The sequence below is a fragment of the Cinclus cinclus genome, chromosome 1, assembly GCF_963662255.1.
Source record: "Cinclus cinclus chromosome 1, bCinCin1.1, whole genome shotgun sequence".
NCBI lineage: Eukaryota > Metazoa > Chordata > Aves > Passeriformes > Cinclidae > Cinclus > Cinclus cinclus.
The window spans coordinates 28,451,062-28,473,306 of NC_085046.1; the positions used below are offsets into that span (position 1 = coordinate 28,451,062).

Below are 22,245 nucleotides of genomic sequence, written 5' to 3' on the forward strand. Positions count from 1 at the left end.
TAAGGAAATCTGTGCTGCAAAAAGGAAATTTAACAGCTGCTTCTGGAGGAAGCATCTTTATCACTGAGTCAGAGAGGAACCAACCACTTAGCATAATTTTAAAGGCAGCTCCTCTGTCACAGGCATCATCACTCAGTTGATGTGTAAAAACCATTTATAAATATTAGCAATCATCTGGCATTTTTCAAAAGAACAGGAGAGTTAATCCTGTTTCCTGGCTGAGTTCTGCATTGCATAATTACATTCTGACTACCTAGCTTCTCCTGCAATTTCAGTTAATTACAGTATTATTCTTACTTCCTGTCCTAAAATTATTTGCGTAGTAACCATATCCTAGTAGAATGGAAGATGAAGTAAGCTCTGTGAATTACTTTGATTAATATGTAAAATGTTGTGCCATCACCTCACACAAAACCCCACTACATACTGGATATTATTCCCAACTAAAAAAAAAACCAAAGTGTGAAACTTTTCAGCAATTACATTAATGCTCAGTAGCGCACCTCTCAAGGGATGCTTGTGTTACTTGACTAATAAATATAAATCTGTACATAACGAAAAAATATTAATTCAGCCTTTTATTGAACATAAGCAAATGAAAAAATCTTAGATCTCTCCAAAGAAGCAAAAAGTATACAAGAATAATATACATAGTATACATAAAAGTATAGTCTTTTATTACTTGCCATTGACTTTTCCTTTATAACAGTTTAGAGTTAACAGTGTAGAGAGGAATTTTACCCAACTCATCCACTAAAAACTACTATTGCTAGCTCTGAATATTGTAAAATCATTATATTTTCTGGGCAATCATGAACTTTAGAAGCACAACTATTTGGGAAGCAACTACAGTATTCGCAGCAGACAAAACAGGGCTGCCCAACTTTATGGCAAAAGTATATTTTAGCTATTACAGGATTTCTTAGTGTCTAATATAAAGACTTCCATTCCTTTTTGGTGCAAACTAATTTTCTAATTAACAGCAAGCCTTCTATAGCACAGGGCTTTATCCCTGAACTTTGCCATGAAGTAGCCGTAAATCAGTCCATCATAAATTTCCTCACTTCTCCTAAACTCATCCTGACTCTACATGTATTCCCCTGTACTGCCTCAATGCCTACTGTTTTCTGTCACATCCTTCTGTTCCATCAGCAATGCTTTCATATTCGACTTGCACATACAGTATTTTCCATTTGAAAGCACCCCACTTTGCCTGTCCCAGGCTTCTCCTTCTAATCGCTGTGATATCCAAAATTTCTTAGCTCTTCTACTGTTGTCACAACTTACAAAAACATTTTTGTTAGTTTTGTGAGTTGTAGAAAAAAAAACAACTTACAACTACTACTAAAATTATTTCATTCCAAGAAGCAGAAAAAATCCCAAATAAATCCTATAGGCACAAAAATCAAAGCCATGGAAAAATATTTTCATAATTATTTCAAAGCCAACACCACAAAACAAAAAGTTTTTGAGAGAGGGGAAGATATTGTAAGATCTGGCAAGTTGAGAAACTACTAGTTTGAGCAGCAAATCTGAACAACAGACTGTCAGTCTGTTCTCTAATTCCCCCACCTGCAAAAGGAAGCCACAGCTGCAAGTGGTGGCAGAGTCCAGAGCCCCTGCCTCCCCTGGGAGCTGTGTTGCCATAGCTGCAGTGATGGGCTAGGGTAGCTGCCAAGTGCCACCTGGTTAACCAACCTTTAGCTGAAGAGTTTTTTTCCCAGAGGCCAGCAATTTGGTCTCTCTTCATGGGGAGCAGCAGCTATCCTAGGAGCAGGGCTGAACTCCCAAGAACAGAATTAAGCCACTTCTCTAGTCACTGTTTCTTCATGGTCACTCTTCATCTCTTTTGTTGTTCTCTCTTCTGAACAGCTCCCCTTCACTCTTTGTATGCAAAGACTCAGCAAGAATTGCATCTGATGATACTTCCACACTCTCTCTGAACTTTTTAACATCTTTCCTCATCCTGAGCAAATAACACTCTCCAGCAATGTTTTGATCATTATACAGAAATTGAGAAAAATTATTTCTACATCCTTACAATTGCCAATCTTAAGGCCATGCTCGTATTTGTCCTCATACATGACTGAGAAGAAATTAGTAAGTCATTAAAGAAATTTGGTGCTGTAAATCCTGCGTCTTCAAAACAAGTATTTGGGAAAGCTCTTTATGTTTTCTAAGGAGGAAAAGGCTGGGTTCCTGTAATTATACAGCTGTTATATTTTCTAATGTTTATAAAATGGCTGAATGGGAACACAAAAATAAGTCTACATAAGCACATAAATAAAAACCCTTACAGGTGCTTGCATTTAAAATTGTGGGCAATGGCAGTTAAGGCAATGTGGAGTGTTAGAACATGCTGCAACATGTTGCAATACTGCCTGCGCAGCAGAAGAATAGCCCTAAAAGTTGGTGGGGGGTTTTTGGGGGGTGCTGTTTGTTTTGGTGAAAGTTTTTTTTTTTTTTAATGCGTGTTTGTGTGTGTGTGTTTTGTTTTGGGTTTTTTGTTGTTGCTGGTTTGGTTTTTTGTTATTGTTATTTTTGGTTTTGTTTTTTAAAGTTTCACTCTTGACATGCTTGTTTTGGAGCTCCTAAAGAGTAGGGAGTTCAAATAAATTATTTAATCATCTCCCATGCACTGAAGCAGTCTCCAGCCCTCCAGAGATCTTTAGCCAAAGGAAGTGGAGGAATATCTGAAAAATTTTACATGCTGGCAGGGGCCTCCTCTGCCTCACTGCTAGTGTGGTGGCAAGACCCTCTTATCCCTCATCAGCAGAGGAAAATCCCTTCCACATTAAGTACAATTATAGGTGAAAATTGGCTGCCAATTTTTGAAAATCTGTCACTTTAAGGGAGGTGGTTTCCTTTTCAATTTTAAATATATCTCACCCATGTGGGAATAATACACAATCAAATCCAATATTTTTCTACTGCCTAGCAGCTAAGTTATTTACTTGACTTTAACAAGATGTTTCTTTCCTCTTCCCTAGCTTGAGAGCAAGCACAGGCTGAGGTGAGCTGTGCTGCTGTATGAACAGGCAGCCACTTCCAAATATTTATTTGAAAAGGAGATCTGTGTTAGGTGGGAAAGGAGAGACTTAGTGTAGACGGGGGCAAGAGGGGAAAAAGTCAAGCTTTGAATTTTGTATTGCCGTAAATAATAAGTTTGAAACATGGGAATAGAATATAGGAAACTTTCAGGGACTTGACACACCTCTATCCTACTGCTGGAAAATCAAGACAGTTCCATAAACTGCATCTCCCCTGAATTAAAAACTATGCACAAAGGGTGCTAAGTTAGCCATGCAGACATAATGTCTATTAAAAAAATCCCACTTGCATGCTGTGCAAATCATTGTGTTCAACCTACATTTGTTCTTACAACACTACATTGAAGGCAAAACAAAGTTTTACTTTGAAACCTGGTTTTCCTCCCAAACTGTAGAAATAAAAATATAACACATTTACTATTTACAAATTCCCTCTCAGGAGACACAGGTAGAGAATTCATGCTTTCCAAAATGTAACCTTACACATCTGGCCAGAAAACATCTGGATATTTATCTTCACTCATCATTTCCTTCAGTAAGTCCAAAAACTGTCAGTTGTTTCAGCTGAGATTTAGCCCAAGGGAGTACAAAAAAAAGTTACATCCTTCTTTTGTCCAGGTTTTATAAACTGCTTTTTTACCTTTTTCCCTGGGATATCAGTAAGTATAAAAATAAGCAGTCTGCATTCCTCTGACTGTGGTTTTTATTCTGTGACTATGTACTTCTGTAGTCACAGAGAGCATACATATGCAATTGAAGTAATAATACAGTTGTATCTGCAGTGCATGCAAAACATCCTATACCTTGAAAGAGGCTTTTACATATATATATATACATAGCCATATATATATATATACACATAGCCATATATATATATATATTGCATACTTCCAGTATATACTCAAATCACAAGTAAGAATACAGACTGATTTATGAATAAATTATATAGCAAAATTTATGCCAACTAAACTTCAGATAGACAAAAAACAAGAAATGTACGATTTCCTAAAAAAAAAACCCCAAAAAACCAACAAAAAAAATGAAACCCCAACAAAAACTTCACTTGCAGAATTAATGTAATGGAAGCACTGCCTTTGGTCTGAAGGTATCAGCCTGAAGAATTCATCCCTGAGTATGTCCATTGCTCTGTAATTGCCTTAGGAAATTCTTATCATCTGTTTATGCTACTCTACACATTTCATGGAAGCAATCAATGAAGCTCATCTCCATTCCAAAATATTTGCAGTTTAACTACGAAAAAAAGCACCCTAAGTGACCTAATTATTATCACCAAAGATAGATATTGAGCAAAGGAAATTGTAAATAATTTCTGAATCAAGTTTGTTCATTCTTACAGTTCAGTAACTTAAAGACACTGCTGTATTTAAAGTTTCCCTATTTCTGTCCTGATATCCAATCTGAAATTGTTTCGCAAACAATTTCAGACAATAAATGAAAAATTCAAACCACGTAAAGAGTTTTTTTGAATTTTTTGTTTAGCTGAGGTTGCATGCACTTCTTCGCAATAATTTCTCTGAACCAGCTTCATGCTTTCCAATCTAACTCTGCTTGGTGAAGTGCTTTTACAAGAGAGGCAAATGTAATAATCATACCCATATTTAAAGACAAAAGAGAAAACATCAATATTATGGTTTTTTTTAAATTCTATCATTAGCATGGATTTATTTTACATGTCTACTGTGAGCATTTTGCATACTGTCATTTGTCCCATAGGAATACTGCAAAGTGTTCAGGACTCAGATTCATTTTAACCATATGGTCCAAGGGAATCTGCTAATGATATAACAAGCTTGCATACTTAATTCTGCATTTCTCCATAATACTTTTAGATATATATTTCAACTTTAAATAAACAAAATATACCCCCCATGTTTAAGTAGGAAAAAAATTTTAAAAAGTCATTTAAAAAAAAGTCAAAATTAAAAAAAAAAGTCATGTTAGCATGAGGGGGTAAGAGAAATCAGAAGAGCAAAGCTGGAAATAGTATGAAAGACTTGAGTGTTGGCTTTGACAGGTTCACTTATTCCTGCTTCACATCCATTCTCACCAACAAACAACTCAGGAAGAGTTCCTTTTTCATATTGTTTGGGGATTGTTTTAGTATCCTAATGTCCAGTCAGAAGTACATTAAATTAAAAGACAGTTTGGGGTGAAAAACTCCTTTTATTTTTAGTTCTGTAACACAGTATAGTTTATCACATTTTAAAAAATATGAGATTTTATTTTTATAACTACAAAATGTTAGGATCTCAGCATCTGTATGTGTTAATAGTGACTAAAATTTAGAATAAAATAAAAGAAAGCATAAAAGCATGTAAAATATATGATGAACATATAAAGCATATTTTTTCCTTACACCACTGTGGTGTAAAATCAATAAATTCCTACCTTTTTGTCTCAATTTAACAGGCCACTTTCCAGCTGATGGAAGCCATGAACATGACATCATTGATGTCTGAAATTATTTCTGGTGAAAAAGTGTCACATGCCATAGTGTTATTACAGGCTGAGAGTCTGCACTTCCCTTTCCTTACTTAGCAATAGCTTTGCCCCTCCTGAACTTACAAAAATAAAATGGCAATGTATGCTTGGAATGACAGTGATATTTACGATATCTGGTCATTAAATTGGAAAGAATTAGAAGAAAGGTATTCTAATTTTACAGAAGTTAAAAGTAGGACGGGAAAAATCTCTCCTGTGTTTTACAGGGCAGATGTCTAGGTTGCCCTGCACTGTCTGAAGCAATAGCCACACCATTTTACTGTCAGGGTGTGTAATGTCCTCATCAGAAAGGCTGAGAATAGCCACAGTTTTTTCAGAAGGAAAGCTTTCAAGGGTTTCTGAAAAATTAACAACTACATAGAATCAAGAATTCTCCTCCTGGACCCCACAATATCTTGCCCTTCCTCACAAATACATACCAATGATTTGATTAGTCACAATTTTTGTTTCCCAGCAGCAAGAAGAAATTACCTGTTCCCATGTAGCCCTCAAAATAAGTAGCCCAGAGGCCATCATCTAGTGCTTAAATGCAAATAATTTACAAAATCCAACTACAAAGACCGTAAAGCATCTGAGTGACTCTTATTTAGGATACCTGTCTTTCATACCTCTTTATACACGTGAACATTGTAGGTATCTTCTTGCAACAGGACGTTTACGTTCTATTTAGCATCTCTTCATTTAGAATAAAAAAGTAATTTTACTTTTAAAATAGTTAGCTTTGATTAATTAATTCTGGTTTGACATTTACTAATCCTTGAGAAAAATTAATTGAGAAATAGTGTAGGTTATAAAAAAAAAGTTACACCTGAAAAGGATTTACTGATAATTTTAGCTACTAATAAAAAGGAAAAAGGAAAAAACGCTGGTGGGTATTTTTATTAAGTTACATCTTCCACCAGTATGCTATCAATTCAGATAGAGTGTGATGCAGAAAATATTGCCATTCCTACACTCAAAAAGCAGTTTTGGCAGTTTAAATACTTTATTAAGGCAATAAAGATGCATTGAAGAAAACACACATGCAAAGAGCATTGCCAGATACAAAAATGCTTTGTCTGCTCCAGACACACTTTAAATGCTAATTGCCAATCTTGAAATGTAAAATAAAGTGTTTTAAATTGTAATGACCTCACTAGATTTTTAGCAAGCAAGGAAAATTGTTACAGACATTCAGCTTCTGGAAAGCTGAGTAATATCCTGAAAAGAAAAGCTTGCCTTTTGGGGCTTGGAACAGAATGCTCTTTTATTCTGCGTCAAAAAGGCATTCTAAATTTCTTACTGTCCTTGGTCCTAACACTTCAGAAATGGGATATTTTAGCCATGTCTTGCTGTGATTCCAAGAAATGTGATTCCAAGCCCTTCAGAGTGGCACATCTGCCCAGGAGGAGAGCTGGGTCTGCGTCCCCACTTCACATGTCCCAGCCACAGAGTCACATACGTGCCACAGGAACGTTTCCCTTCAGGTAGACTGTCAAGAGGCTCCAAAGCCAAATTCCACATAGTTTGAAAAGAAATTTCAAAAGAGCTGTTTAATGTTGCATCTTCACAGTGCATATTAGCTAAAGTGCTGCTTCAGAGTGGAAGTGCAGAGATACCGTTCTGTTCATTTCTTTCTCCATGATAAAACTATACAGACTGATAGAGCAATAATGACCAGGCAATTTTTACGAGCACAGGAGGAGAAAAACATTTGTTTTTTGTAACAGAGAAAGCACAAGTATCTCAATGGGCTGTTTTAACAATGCCTTTCATTCCTCTAGGCCTCTGCTTCTGCTTTAAAACTGTGACAAAAAAAAAAAGTTACCATTGCTGGCTGTTTGATGAATTATATGGAATATGCTTTTACTCAAACTCTAATTCCTTACAATCACAGTTTCAAATCACAGATCAAAAACAGTTGTTGTATTTTGTACTTTTCACTGCTGATCTGCTGATTTCAACAGATTGCTAAAACATGGAGGTGACATAGTCCTCTAGCAAGACAGTGTGTGCAGCTGCTATATTATAAACTGAGGTGGTATTTCCAAAATCACTTCAGTTGGTTTCATTTTAAAATTAGCTTAGAGTAAGTGATTTTTTTGAAACTTCTTCAGGAAGTAGGTATTAACCTTTAGCTGAAGTAAGTAACATGACTTTAAATTAAATCAAGGGAAACAGAAATATACATTCTCATGTGAGTTTTCACTTAGATGTGATATACAAGTTTCTAGCATAAGATATATATTCAAAGTTTAAGACAAAAAAAAAAAAGGAAAAAGGAAGAGAAGATAGACATAGCCGGACTTCTTTCCCTTAATGAGTAGCTGAACTACCAAACATAGTTGTATCTCTTCAACTTATGAAGTCACCTGATTGAAGGTGGTTCTGTAACATCTAGGAAGCCAAACAGTGCATAAGAGAGCTATTTCAAACCTTGTTTAAGGTAAAACTATAATACTATCTCCAAACAATTGCAGAAGAACTAGCGTCTCCTCTTCCAGACTCACTAACTACATAAAGATTCACTTTAAAACTTGGATAATTTACATTTTACTTTATGTTCTATAATACCTTTCAAAATACAAGTGTTATGCACCATTTCATTGGTTTTCAGTAGCACACTTGAAAAGGTATGTCAAATGAACTGTTTCTCTGCACAGTGAATTGGACGCTTTCATATTCACATCTCCACTCAGATGAAATGGATTTTTTTTCTGTGTTTAAAATTTGAACACAGCCTAGAGGGCAGCAATAGCCAAGGATACAAATGTGTGAAGACAGCTGATTTTCTGAAAGGCCAACCCATGCTGATTTATAACAAACTTTCTTCTCCCACTTCACCATATTTTCTAATGTTTTACTGAAAAAGCATGTTGCAAACTTGCTTTTGTACAAGCTGATCCAGAATGTTTTCCCTAGTTAGTGCACTCAGGAAAAATCCAGGCACTGCAGGTAGGAAAAAAGATGAAATTCTACACTTTGGAAATCCATACATCTAACTAATGCATATCTATATAGAGAGCCTCTAGAATGCCAATCTATTATGTAAATTCTCAAAGTAGGAAAATACGTAATAGTTACAAAAGATTATTAACCTTGTGCTAGCCACTTTCCCAACCATAAAATGACAAACAAGGAAAATGGAGGAATAGTTTCTTTTTTCATTTTGTACTGGGCAGCTTGCAAGAAGATGAATGATGTTGAGAGGAGATGCAATTACCACCTGAAAATTTTAGCATAAAAATTGTGTCATAATATAGTCAGCTCACACTTTAATTACCATGCACTTCATGCTATTTAAAGGATACATTGTCTCTTGAACCAGAAAAATAAAAAATAAAAAAGATTGCTTTTGTACTCATATCAAGATCCTATTCATAACAGTCAGGCCTATCTCTCCCAGCATCCTGCAGGAAAAACCCAATTACCAGATATTTACAGAAAACCAACAAGAATCATGGCAAGAATAGTGTTGAACCCAGGCCATGGAGTTGAACTCCTCACCTTTAGCAATAAGACATGTCCTACCCTTCACTACATTGTATTCCCACTCCAGATCACATCCCACAGCAGCTAGAAAGAGACAAAAATCCACAGCCAACCACTTTGTCTGACATTCAACCTATTGGCAGATTTGTTACTACCATTATTCTTAATTATGTCTGACATTTAAAGTACTTAGAAAACCCATTCACCCATAAATGTCTTTAGGATATTCAGAAATTAAAATTAACCAAAAACTCTGTAGTGGATTCCCTCTTATTTCCTGAGCTCTTCAGGTTACAGAGAATTTTCAAAAAATCAGTTATTATCTCACATTGTGTAAAGTAAAATAGGAAGAGGCTTTAACTATCTGCATATGCCACAATAAAATTAACAGACTAAATGAGTCAACCTCACTTCATATCAGGACATTATTCTTGCCAGTATACAAGAAATCAGTCTTTCAAACAACAGGAACTTGTTATGAACAATAACAACCTGAAAACAATACAAGCAGGCTCCTATAATTTTATGGGACCCTAGACATTCCAGATCAGGAAGCCTCATAGCAGCTGATTTAGTTTTCAGGTGAACTTTCTCAACAAAATGTATGTTTTAATATGAAAACAAATGGCAACATCTTGAGTTGACAACATTGACTTTGGTCTTCTACAAATTCAGTGTCCACTAAAAAAAAAATAAAAGACACATAGTAAAGGAGCACCTCTTCTTGTAAAAACATAAAAGAATGGTAAAAGACAAGTTACAAAAAAAAGCATACAGAAATAACAAATGATGTAGTTTATTGACAGTCAATTTGAATGGCAGTGAATGAGTCATAATCACCTGAACTACGTACTTATTTTGAATTCATGTTGTATTGTCTGCATCTATTAGACTAGAATCAATCAGAAGATGGAATAGAAAATATGACAACCTGCTATTGCTTTTGCAATTTTTGTGAGCCTAGTAAGAACAGCATTTTAATATCCTGCTCTCACAAGCCTGTTTAAAAAATAAGAATAAACAACCGACAGAACAGCAAAAAAAAGGTTTTCTGTGTAATTCACAAGAAGAGAATATGTTTCTCTTAATGTCTCTTAATGATTGTGTATCAATTCCCCTTGCAATCAACATAAGCTGTGACAAGAAAAAGAGCAGAGCCTCATCCAGTCACTTGACAGTTCCCAACATTTTCTATCTTTCACTGGGGTGAAATTAAATTAGTTTCATTTTGGATAATCAATACAGTACTGAATTTCTAGTCAGGTAATGACAATAATAAACAATGACATTTTCCCAGATGCAAAAATAAGCCTAAAAACACCACCACCACCCAACCCCGTCCCCCCTTGGCATGTGAAAGAGCATTACAATTTGCTCTATTTCTAGGGGAATACAGGTTTTCCTGAAAAGCAAGCCTTGTAGGAAAAGTCAGACATCATGTTATTATAATGAATTTTCCATAAATTCAAAACCCCTTAAATAAAAAATTACTTCAATATAGTATCAATTGTTAATATAAAATCCCCATAACAACTCCATGCTAATATACTGAGTTCAGACAAGTACATTATAAAACCCAGATGAAAGAGGAACTTCAAAGGAAGGAATGGATCAGATAAATAAAGATAGTTCAATCATATAATTTCAATACACCCTCCAAAAATTATCAGCAAATATAGATGGTGAAGAGACTTTGAGCCTTTGAGCTCTGTTTTCCTTTAACAAGGTTAAATTAATCTCCTTATGCAACAAACAGTATTGCACTGCTGTCCAGTAATATATTAGGATTATTTTTACTACACAATACATATATAATTATCAGAAAGGACAGGACTGGGCTTTACTGTTGCACATTCCAGTTATTTTAATGGCATCAATCTTGAGATACTAGCTGTGCCAGTTTAGCCACTCTGGCTCCTTATAAAACAATGAGTTACCTGCCTGTGCACTTCTGACTCAGAAAATTGTCTGCTCTCTCTCAAGTCTCCACTTAATCCCATAGATTCTCAGCTAGCACATCTGGCTTATGTCCTGCTCCATGGCTAAGTTGACCCCTATGACTACTGAGTTGAAATGTTAAGAAAGAAATGCAACACAACCTTGTTTTTTAACATGGTTTATTTCAGTGATCTTATGCACACAGTATCCATGCATGATGTTTTTTTCAGGACTGAGTGGGTTGTGAACTGCAGCATGGTGTAGGAAAGAGCAGCCAGAAACTTCTGAAATCAGTTCTGCTGCTGAAGGAACTGTAACAAAAGATGCTCACTGGGAGAAGAGGCAGAAGCAATGTAAGCCATGGCTAAGAGAAACACCCTTTAAAAGAAGTTCTTTAAAACAGGAGTTGAAAAGTTCACAAAACTTCAGTTTATTTGAAGTCTTAGAAGGAAAAATTTCTCAACATCCTCAGCTGACACATTTTGCCACAGTCTGAGGCACAGTCTTTTGAAGGACAATGTTGACATTAGCTTTATGGGTTTCTTTCCTTGTCCTCTGACCCTTCAGAAGCTGGCCTTGGCCAAAAGGTCAGTCTTGTGGGGTGGGAGAATTTTAGAAGCTTGGAGTCTATTGCTCTACAATACACCTGGTGTAGAAGGCTCATTTCTCATCCACTGTAAATAAATTCAGAATTATTAAAAGACACACCATTAACTCAAAATTTTATGTAGCAGCTGTAGAATCTGCTGAGGATATACTCATCAGTCGAGGTCTATTTTATGACCTCAGATGTAACTTGAACCATCAGCTCATATTGGCTCAGCCTCTCGCTGACAGGGACCATGTCACGTATCCCGCAGGACGGCTGGAAGCCACCAGTGGACAATGGGGCGAGCGGCTGACACCGGCCACCGGGACCCAGGCAGAACAATGCAGCTGCTGCGGAGGTTGGCCCTGCCGAAGGAAACTCGCTTCTCCCAGGTTGTCTGAGGGGAGGGACACTGGAGCAATGGAAATTCCCCAGCAGTAAAGGGGAACAAAAGAAGAGGTGTTGGAAGCTGCTGCTAAGAAGAGACAGCTTCTTCCAGGGCCTGACAGAGGAGAGGAGACGTCCCCACCTGACAGAAATACACTCTGTTCTTCAAGATGTGATCCCCCAGGAAGTGTAGATTAAGAACTACTCCCTTACAGAGCACCAGAGCCTTACAAGTCCCCACTATTCCCCACTGGAGCACAGGGTTCAGCACACAGCTGTTGCCAAGGGACCTGCTCAGGTCAGGGGTGGCCCTGGGTCCGGCAGAGCCCCCCACAGCCGAGCTGGGCACCAGACACCCACAGCTGGGACCTGGGCTCTGCACCCCCACCGTGATTTTGCACAGATCTGGAGTGCCCTAGATCTCCCTGTGACTAAAAGGTGTGGCTGCTGAAGAAATCAGTTTACAGAGCCTCCAAATTCCTTACTGCCGTTATTTGTCTGCAACAGGAGTATCAGTGAGGCCAGGGTGCGGGGAGGGTGTGCTGGGGCTGAGCGCTGCTCTGGGACCACCAAATCCCCCTTACTAGCAGGAATAACACTACAAGGTCTCTGCACCTGGAAAGGAAACTTGAGGAGTAATCCATATATGCTAGATTAAAATACCTGGTAAAAATCCTTCAAACCCACACATATCCTTCCCTTAAAGAAAAAAAAATAAAAATTTAAATTAAAACCTGTGATTTTACAGCATACTTTTTTTAGTAGTACAGTTATAACAGGAGTTTTTACTGAAACAAAGGGAAAAGTTACATTGATTTATAAATTCATTAAAATACCACAAGAAAGAACAGTGTCTAAGTAGACCCATTGACTGCCATGGCTTTTGGATCAGACCCAGAAGAATGCTGGAATAAGTGGTGAAGCATTTTATTTTCTAACCTTTCAGTGGCTACTGCAAACAATGGAAAATACAAGTACATACTTAGAATAACTCTATCCTCTGCAAAATGAGATCACACCTAAAAATACTTCCTTTTGTTGCTGTATAACTTCAGTTTAGGATAATAGCTATTACATGCATATAGTGAAGAGGAAAAAATATTTCCTCAAATGCTGTGTAAAAGTTTTATATTGCAAAACAGGGTTTCTCCTACAGAAGAAACTTTAAAATCTGTGGTGCTTAAAGACAATTTATGAAATAATAGAATGAAAAATCTAGTTATTCATGGACAACATGAAACAAGGTAGTAAACATCCCAGGAGACTGAGTTACCAAATTATTGCTTGCAGCTGGCAAAAGCTACATGATGATGATAATTCTTAGTATCAAAATTATATCAAGTTCTAAGAAACAACTGAAAAATGTATCTGAATTTTAGTTTTTCAGTTTGAAAGAATTACGGCTAGCCCACACAGCTTGAACTTCCTGGGATATACATGTGCTATTAATTTTTAACTTTGCTGTAAGATCCAAGCGTGAATCACCAGGCCCTGTCACTTTCTAGCGCAAAGGTGTGTTTTGTCTGCTTGTACCAGCAACTTTTCCAGTGCCCCTTCTTCTCAATTTGCAAAGACATTTTTCATGGCTTTTTAAAACCATCTCCTTGAATTTCCTCAGCAACTTCCAATGCAGCTGACTTTTGCAGCTGTGTTGCCGTGCTACAGATTTCATCATTGTTTGACCAGAGAAGAGTGTTGGTTAAACTAAAATCTCCAGTTAGAGTGATTTTCTATAATGTTTCATCAGTTCCCTGCTAAGTAGCACAGATCTAACAGCGAACAATATTTCTGTAACCTGAAGAGTAAATTAACATTTACTGAATAGCTCAGCACTGACCTTCTTAAGAGCAGCATTTTCTTAGTTTCTTCAAGTCCATTACATATAGAACTGGTTTGCATTTTATTTCTAGAACACCTACTGAGATTAATTCCAAACTATTCCATCAAAAACAAAAACAGAGAAGAGTAAATGCAAAGTTGCTGCAGGAACAGAAATACATCCATTGCTTTAGAGAGTGGAGAGATGGCCCTGTTCCCTTGTCTGCCAGTGGGAATTTTACCACTGACTCCAGAGAAAGCACAGCCAAGCTAGTGATTTTCTAACACTTAAAGGCAATTATTTTTATTTTAAAACGCAGGAATAGCCTCCGGCTCTGGTTCAGTTCTCAGCCTGAGGCTGTAGCCCTGCCAGCACTGTTAATGTCATTGTTTGTGAAGTGTATTCCCAGTCTCCGTACACCCACGCAGGGCTCCCAGCTCCCGGCCATAATGTCCCCCTCGACACATTGTTCCAGCTCCCCCTGCTTCCTCACCTCCCGCCACATCCCCCCACCATTGTTATCCCTTTACACCCACCCTGCATTGTTCTCACACCCGCCTGCCATCCCCACCTGGGAGGGACCCTTCCTCTCTTCCACTGCTTGCAGCAGCTCAGGCTCCTTTCTCACCTATTTCCATGTATTCCACTGACCTACTGGTGGCAGAGCACTTTCCCTTTCTGAAAGCACATTACATCAACTATCATTACTACATCCCACAGCTTCTGTGAGCTCTGGGTACTAGGCATTGAGAAGCCCAGTCCAAAACCTCTTAAAGAACAAAAAGATTTTTATTTCACTGCTACAGGCTTAGGTTAGGCCCAGAACTAAGATTGATAGAAAGTGTTATTGCATTTTCAGATAGGGTATAAAAGGCTAGTGCTGATATTTATTTTCACTAGAGAACAGAAATATGTACTGAGACAGACATGTATGTACAGAAATGGCTGACATGATTTAGACAGGCTCCATTATTTTGGCCACCTTGCTTTTTACTGCTCTAGTTTCTATATCCACCAGATTCTTTTGAAATAGTTATCTGTAGTTTTCATACAGGTATATAAGGATATTGAACACAAATTTCTATGTACTTACTATTTTTTTCCTTACCTTCTTTTCCATGATACTTCACTTTCTCTGTTGAACTACTTTCAAAATGATACTCCTTTCACAAAATTGTGTTTACTGTATAGAGTATGATGCATTAACTGTTTTTCATGCTTGAATTTTATCCTTGCTAACCCTTGGGAAAAAGAGCAGCTATATATGCTTAGAGCAGATTAAGTATAGGAAGAAAGTGAATACTTTGCTTTATTAATAGATAACTAATGTATTTTGTATGTTCAAACATGAAAAACTTGTTAAGTCTTACCATGGCTCATGCGATGAAAGCAGTAGTATGCAAAGTCCACTCCCAGAAGTGTCAAATACCATGTCCATGGTGAGTCCCAGGGCAGTTCAAAGAGTCTGTAGTTATCCCATACGTATATGTAACTCATTAACTCAATACTTCTGAATAAAACACTGAAATAGAGATCCAGAAATTTTTATCAGTAATTCTGTCAGGTTTAATTTCAGAACCTTTTATATATTTACAATTTACCACCTGGAAGTCTTTTTACAATACATAAAACCAGTCTCCAAATTCTTCAACCTCTGTCACGTAGCGCTATTACTGACTTCTGTGGAACCTTTGCTAAGTGCCTACAAGACTTCTAAAATCAACTCCCACCCACTCACCACCCATGTTGTGGCATTAGGTACGCTCAAAGGCTGAAGCATTCCTGTGCCCTGCATGCATTATGGTGCTCCTGTTTCCCAACTCTGGAAGAAACCCATACTTCCTAACTAGTAAGTCAGAAGTGACTTAAGTGTACCAGCAATTATGTTGAAACACTAATGTATTACATTAAAATACCCTGACTGCTTCCATTACAAGAAAGAACATGGAAGGGGACAGGATATCTGGGAGCAGTGAAATGTTTGATCTGTTTAGCATATTGCTTCACTTTAAAAGAGTAAAAATGCAGCAGGAGGAGACAAAGACCAGTGACTTTGAAAAGAAGGGGAAGAGCAATTGGTAGAGAGAAATGGCACAATTCTGAGAAAGGGAAAGAAAAAAAATCATGAACTTGCAAAAGCAAGGAAAGCCACCAGACAGAAGCTCTTACTGCTGCCGAGTTCCCAGACTACAGGGACAGAGTAGCTGCCCCTGGCCTAACACCTGAGACCAGGAGAAGGAGAAAGTAGCTCTGGAATGGGCAGGCAAAACCTAGTATTAACTCTCCACAGCTGCTCAGATTAATACAAATTTGGGTTACCATGGTCACACCCTCTCCTCAGCTCTCTACCACCTCTTTTCACCAATTGGAACTACCTCTGAAGAAATTATTTCGATTTTGCTGGGTGAGCTTTTGGACGAATCAGGAAGCATTAAACCCAGGTATGAATGGTGAGAGGCTGTAGGCACTGGGATGGCCCAGGTGACAATTGGCTTAGGTAGCTGTAAAATGGTGCAGCAGATGCAAATGGATATATATTTAAACTGGCAATTTTGTAGAGAAACCATTCCACAGCAGGATTTGTAGCAGATTCCTCACACCTACTCTCCTTTGTTGTGTTGCTGAAAATGTAGTGAAACAGTGGTGAACTGAATTGCATCAGCCTCTGAAAAGCAGCAAATATAAAAAAAAAAGAGAACTAAGAGAAAGCTACTAATTATAGAAAATCACAAATATATATTTATTTTTTTATATATATCAGTGGGTGAAATTCACCTCAGTTTAGGGCCTAAGAGTAAGAAATAAGATAACTACACACACACACACACACACACAGAGCGTAGTTCTCAGATGTTATGCTGCTGCTATTTTGTGGGGAGGAGGTGGGAAAATTCTCAGCAACACCTTTGTACAAAGTCATGCAAGACTTTGGAAACCTATAAAACATATTCATAGTGGAAGAAATACTCTGGGATACAAATTCAGGGAGCTTCTAAAGAACACTGCAGATAGCACACCTTAGACACTACTTAAATGGAAGTGGTAACAAACTGCATATAAGTGTTACAGCCATGCAAAATCTCAGCCAAAGGACAGACCAACATCTCTCTTTCACTTTAGTCTCATCTATAACTTCACCTTACATTGGAATCTGCTGAAAGATTATTCGTGCACCTCTGTCCACATCTGCTCATTCTGGCCTCAGTACCACTTCTCAGAAGTTTTCTTTCAATGCACTCCCTTTATTGTCTAATTTTTTTTTTTTTTTTTTTTGTTCAGTAAGATTATTTTCAGTACAGTTGTCAGCATGGCCACAAAAATACTAGAATCTGAAAAACTCAAAAAGGATATATACTCTTTCCCCTTTAAAGACTTTTTTTTCACACATCTGGAAAACATCCTTGAAAACAGTCTGGCTATGCCCTGTCCTTCTGGGCAGCTGCACTGAAAGAGAAGGAAAGCTTAGCAAAAACATGGTTATTTCAGCTTGCAAGCCATCCCCCATGCTACAGCTCAACTTCACCTTTTTGCAAAGACATCCATTCAGAGCTTTTATACTCCCGGCATTAGCACCTCTTCCCATAAGTGTTTTGAATAAAGTTAGAAGAACACACCTTGAGTTTCTGTGGTGCTAGTTTCATTATTAAGGAAGAAAAAAAGTCATCTGAAAATCCCAACCTCCCAATTAGAACCTGCAAGCATAATAGTATCACATCCACCATTTTATCCTGAGAGCTGAAGCACTGCAAGTAGTTGTTGCTCAGGAAGATAAGAACTAATATTTTTTTCCACAGCCAAGTGTACATCTTACCTACAGCTCATTCCCAGCTTTACTATAATATACAAGTTTTTCTCTTGAATAAAAACAAGATCCAACAAACCTCATGAAATTTCATTTCATTTTAGCAGCTTGACCATGAAGAATTTCTCTAGACTAGCAAGGACAGGTGTACCTACCACTTCAAAAACAACTTGGCTATGCTCAAAAGGTGGACCATACCCACCTGGAACATGTTTAATTTTCATAAGAGCTGTGTTCTATAAATATTTTTAAAGAAGATTATATATGTCCAAGCGGATTTTTGCAATTCACATCATGAGGAATCTGTAAAGTTCAGTATAAATTCTCAATCCATTCACAACAGGTCAGAAGGGAGCAGATATTATTCAAACACAAAGAAATGGGCATTTCTTAACATCTTTTCAATGACCAGGAAATTTAAAACACCTCTTGCAACATAGAGTATCAGTTATTATTAGGTACTGTTTTCTTACTTTATTCTTCTGCTTTTATTAACATATAATGCCTTTGCAGTACATCCAAAGATATGTGACCTGGAACATTTCCTCCATTTTTGATCAGCTTTCAGTATTTCACTCTCGAGTGCTTTTTTTTTTTTTTTTCCACAGGCTGAGGCCAAGGTGTAAACCTTGAGCTAACCCTGCAACACATTTTTTATATATGCAATTGCTGTACATTCTTTCCTTCATGCTTGAATCACAACTCTATAGCACATAACGTTAGCTGATTACTGTAATTAATTTAGAGCAATCCATCATATTACTAAGCAGTGCTGGAGAAAGAAGAGTTGCTTAACTAAGTATTTTTTTTTTGAATTTACAGTGTGATAGGAAAGACCAGAACTTGCATTCAATTACATTTCCTAAAGTTCACTTGGAGTTGTAAAGGTTTATATTCCCTCTTTTTTCCCTCAAGTTCCTTTTTCACTTCTTGAAAATACTAAGAGAAATTAAGAAAACGTTTTCCTCAATTAAATATTGTAAGCATAAATGTGACAGAAGTGGATAGGTAAGGCTTTTGTCATCTAGTCCAATCCTCTGCATAAAGAGTAATAAATTCTAAAAAAGATAGACTGTATAGAAAAATTTATTATATACATTCCATAGATTTATCTCCTTGGATTTTGAACATTGCTGATGAAAATTTTCTTATTATGTGCAAAGCACACTTAGGCAACTGTTATGACCTTGAGAGTTCTTGTCTCCTTGCTTCTAAAGATTGTAAGTACTTTAATTAATGGCAATAATATTTGTTTTTAATAAACCATTTCCCCCTTCACCTTCCACTGGGTCAGATTATCACTTCCTCTAATTAAAAAAGTCCAAGAAGGAAATTCTGGGAGATGAACTCTCCATGTGGAAATGAAGATCTACTTATTCTAGATCCCTGTGGAATAATGAAGGAGGGAAAAGGTGGAAGAAATTCATTTGGAAGAAAAGGCAGCTGCCCATTTCAAAGAATACAAGGTCCTGTTTTGCTTCCTCCAGCCATAGAGCCTGAAACCGCACCTTTAGGAAAGTTCTTCCATGGTGCCCAGGACAGCCACCAAAAATGAAAAGGGTCAGAGACAGGAGGAGTTGTCTCTTTTCCAAGCATGGAGGAAGATCTGTGTACCAAAAGTCCAAGGAAACTGCCTCAGCTCTCACCACTATTGCAGTCACCACCTCACGTCACACTGGGAATTGACCTGGTGCCCCTGAGCTAAAAACACAACCCTACAGCTGGACCTACAAAAAGCTCTGCTCTCAAGGGCTGTAACAGACTTGCATTCTTAGAGGTCAGGCACAGAGGGAAGCATGTTAAGACACCCTGGTCACAAGGTTATATTATCATTAAAAATAGTGAGATATTACTAATACAGTTTCCCTGGGTTAAATAAATTCTGTTTTCCTAGCCTGATTCAAACTATATAAATGTAAAGTTTCAAAATGCTGAACAAAGGCAGTTTCTCAATAATTTGAAATTATTCAGACCATTTATATAACAGCAAGATACATGAATAATTAAATGCTCTGTAAGGTTTTATTTCAGAATGGAAATAATTTCCATTTCCAAGCATACTCATAGAGCTTTCTTTTCCAGATGAAAAACTGGCTCCAGCTACAATTGAAATAAACATTTTGATAGCATGATTTCAGTAAAGAGAAGAAGGAGGTTGGAGGTAGAGGAGCCTTAAGATCCATTTGCAAAACAAAGCAAATCTGCTGCAACTGAAATCCCCTTTTATTTCCTGTACAGGTGCCAGGTCTTGAACGGACACCCAATTTATTACCTTGTCAGCTGACTTATTAGGGTTGACACAAATCGAGCTGAAATATGCCTGACACACTGCAGTCAAGGCTTTTTTCACGCTTTAGCACAAAGCCAAACTTTCCACAAGGTGGAGGGAAAGGGAGAGGGAGCTGTGGGAGTTCTATTCCCTGTTTTCTATCATCAAGATGAATATGATCTCCTCTCCCATTCTTAATATGCAAAACCAGTCATGAAATAACCCAAGGCTAAAATATAATTCACCAAAATGATACAGCTGGGAAATTATTATCAGGCTCTGGAAAACCCTTGATTACAGGAAATAGCACCTACATTTTGAGAAAATGTTCCCACCAGACACAAAAGCTGAATCAAAGCCTCTCCTCTTCCTCAGCATGGCTTTCTTCTCCAGCATTTAAGCTTAAACAATATAAAGCTCCAGTTTTCCTCAAGGACAAAAGAAAATATCAAATTCAAAATGAAGTAAAAGGGAGGTGACTCAGGTATCCTTACTAGTTGTATTGTACCCAGTATTGCAAAATATTTTGCCTGACAGAGCTCCCCTTTTATTCACCAAACCTATTCCTGTTGCTCTTCACTTTCTATCCTGTAATTTATGACACTAATATTAATTTACAGTAGTGGGTGGAATAAAATGTGAAACAACAGGTGTTGGAAGAAAAATAGCAACAATGTTGTTATACTTTTTTATTAATAAATTCTAGTCTTGCAACATAACCCAAGTCACTTATTTATTTTTGCTTATAAACAAGTAAATTTTTAATTGCATCAACTAAAAATACAACAGAGATATTTTCATGCCTTCAGTGATATAATCCACAGCAGTAATTCATTATGCCCTAAATTTATACAAGGTCTTTAGATACTTTTAATTACACAGTATCTTTATACTACTAAAAAGCCTAGTTTAAAACCTTCGGTAATACTGAGCTTCTGGCTTATTCCTCTTCTTTCATAAGAATGGAAGTTGTATTTTTTTAACACCTATTTATACCTCCCCAGAACTGGGGGCACTAAATTCTGCCAGTATCTTCAGGATACACCAGACTGGAATATTCTACAATGTCATCTCCTACAAGGCAGTGCCCCTGATTTTTCAGTATTTGTACAAATATCACCACATGAGTTTAATAAAAATGCTTTACTAGAACCTTTTTCCAATTGAGGGTCTGATTTTGATCTGTCCTGCTTGGTTGTTCCACTGAAATGAATAAATTTGCATTATAGTTTAAGTTAGGTTGGGAACAAGCCTGTAATATTCTCATAGGTCACATATAAACAAGTAATGAGAAAAGGGTATTCTATTCAACTCAGATTCTAGATAGGTTCAAAAAAAACCAAAGAAACTGCTAAGAGTTCCCACGGTCTACAGAAATACAGTGAAACATCGTAATACATCAAATGATGAAATAAGGAAAAATATTTACATGAGAATTTATGTTGAACTCCTTTGGTCATATTTCTGAATGTTTTAAAAGACAGTTTGTTTCTGTCCATGATACACAGTAGTGAAAGTCTATTTGTTTCAGATCTGTAACACTGGTTTATAGAATCATTAAGAGACATTTTTGCCCAATCTTCCTAACTTCTAAGTGTTGACCCAAGAAACTAGATTGGCCAGCTCTAAAAATGCTACCCCTGTGCTCCATCTAGTGGAGTCCCGATTTAAGATTAATTCATTGTTTAGCAGAGATGTCCTTCAGTCAGAAGGATACTCTATAGAGAAGCAATTTCTTAGAGGTTTTTATTTTTTAAAATGTGTAAAAATTACACAATTTAGCTTAAAGAAAATACAAAAAACACGGAATAAAAAATCTGCACAGCATTTAATGGATTTGAGAAATCGGTATATTTTGTGAGCTACAGAGACTACTGAACTTAATACCATATTTTCATTAAGGGTAAATTCAGTTCACAGTACGTACATTCACAGAAGAGCACAAGTATATTTGAAAATTTACCCTGACAGCTTCTCTTTGCTTCTGAAGATATGGCAGGTGTAAAGCTGGGCTCTGACATTAAGAATGGGCAATCACCAAGCTACTTACTGGCTCCACTGTACAGAAAAAGACCATGATACAATACGAAGGATGTAGAAAAATATACATTCTGTGTAAGAGGTTACAACCTAAAAGAGCAACTGGATCCCTAACAGGTTCATGTGAAATACAGCCATCTGTAGAACATTATGGAACATACCAGTTGTTTCACTCAGTTTGAGAATATCCAAGCTCTCCCAAATCCTTCCTTGTAATGCAAGGTAGCCCATATGTCATTTCATTAGAAACTCTAGAGATTCAAATTCTGGCTCAGATCTTTCCTTAGTCATCATTAAAAAGCAGCACTGCCTCACTGGTATTCCCGTGCTGTGCCCACCTGTGCTTTCCAATAGGCT

At 37.1% G+C, this 22,245-nt stretch overlaps 1 protein-coding gene across 1 annotated transcript in view; it reads right to left on the reverse strand.

Moving 5' to 3' along the window:
* The window catches only part of AGMO (alkylglycerol monooxygenase), a 192,260-nt gene that overhangs the window by 156,652 nt on the left and 13,363 nt on the right, over positions 1-22,245 (reverse strand). The window contains exon 3 of the mRNA XM_062495363.1: positions 15,148-15,299. Within this exon, the coding sequence (XP_062351347.1) occupies positions 15,148-15,299 (152 nt within the window). The remainder of the gene's footprint in view (positions 1-15,147; positions 15,300-22,245) is intronic.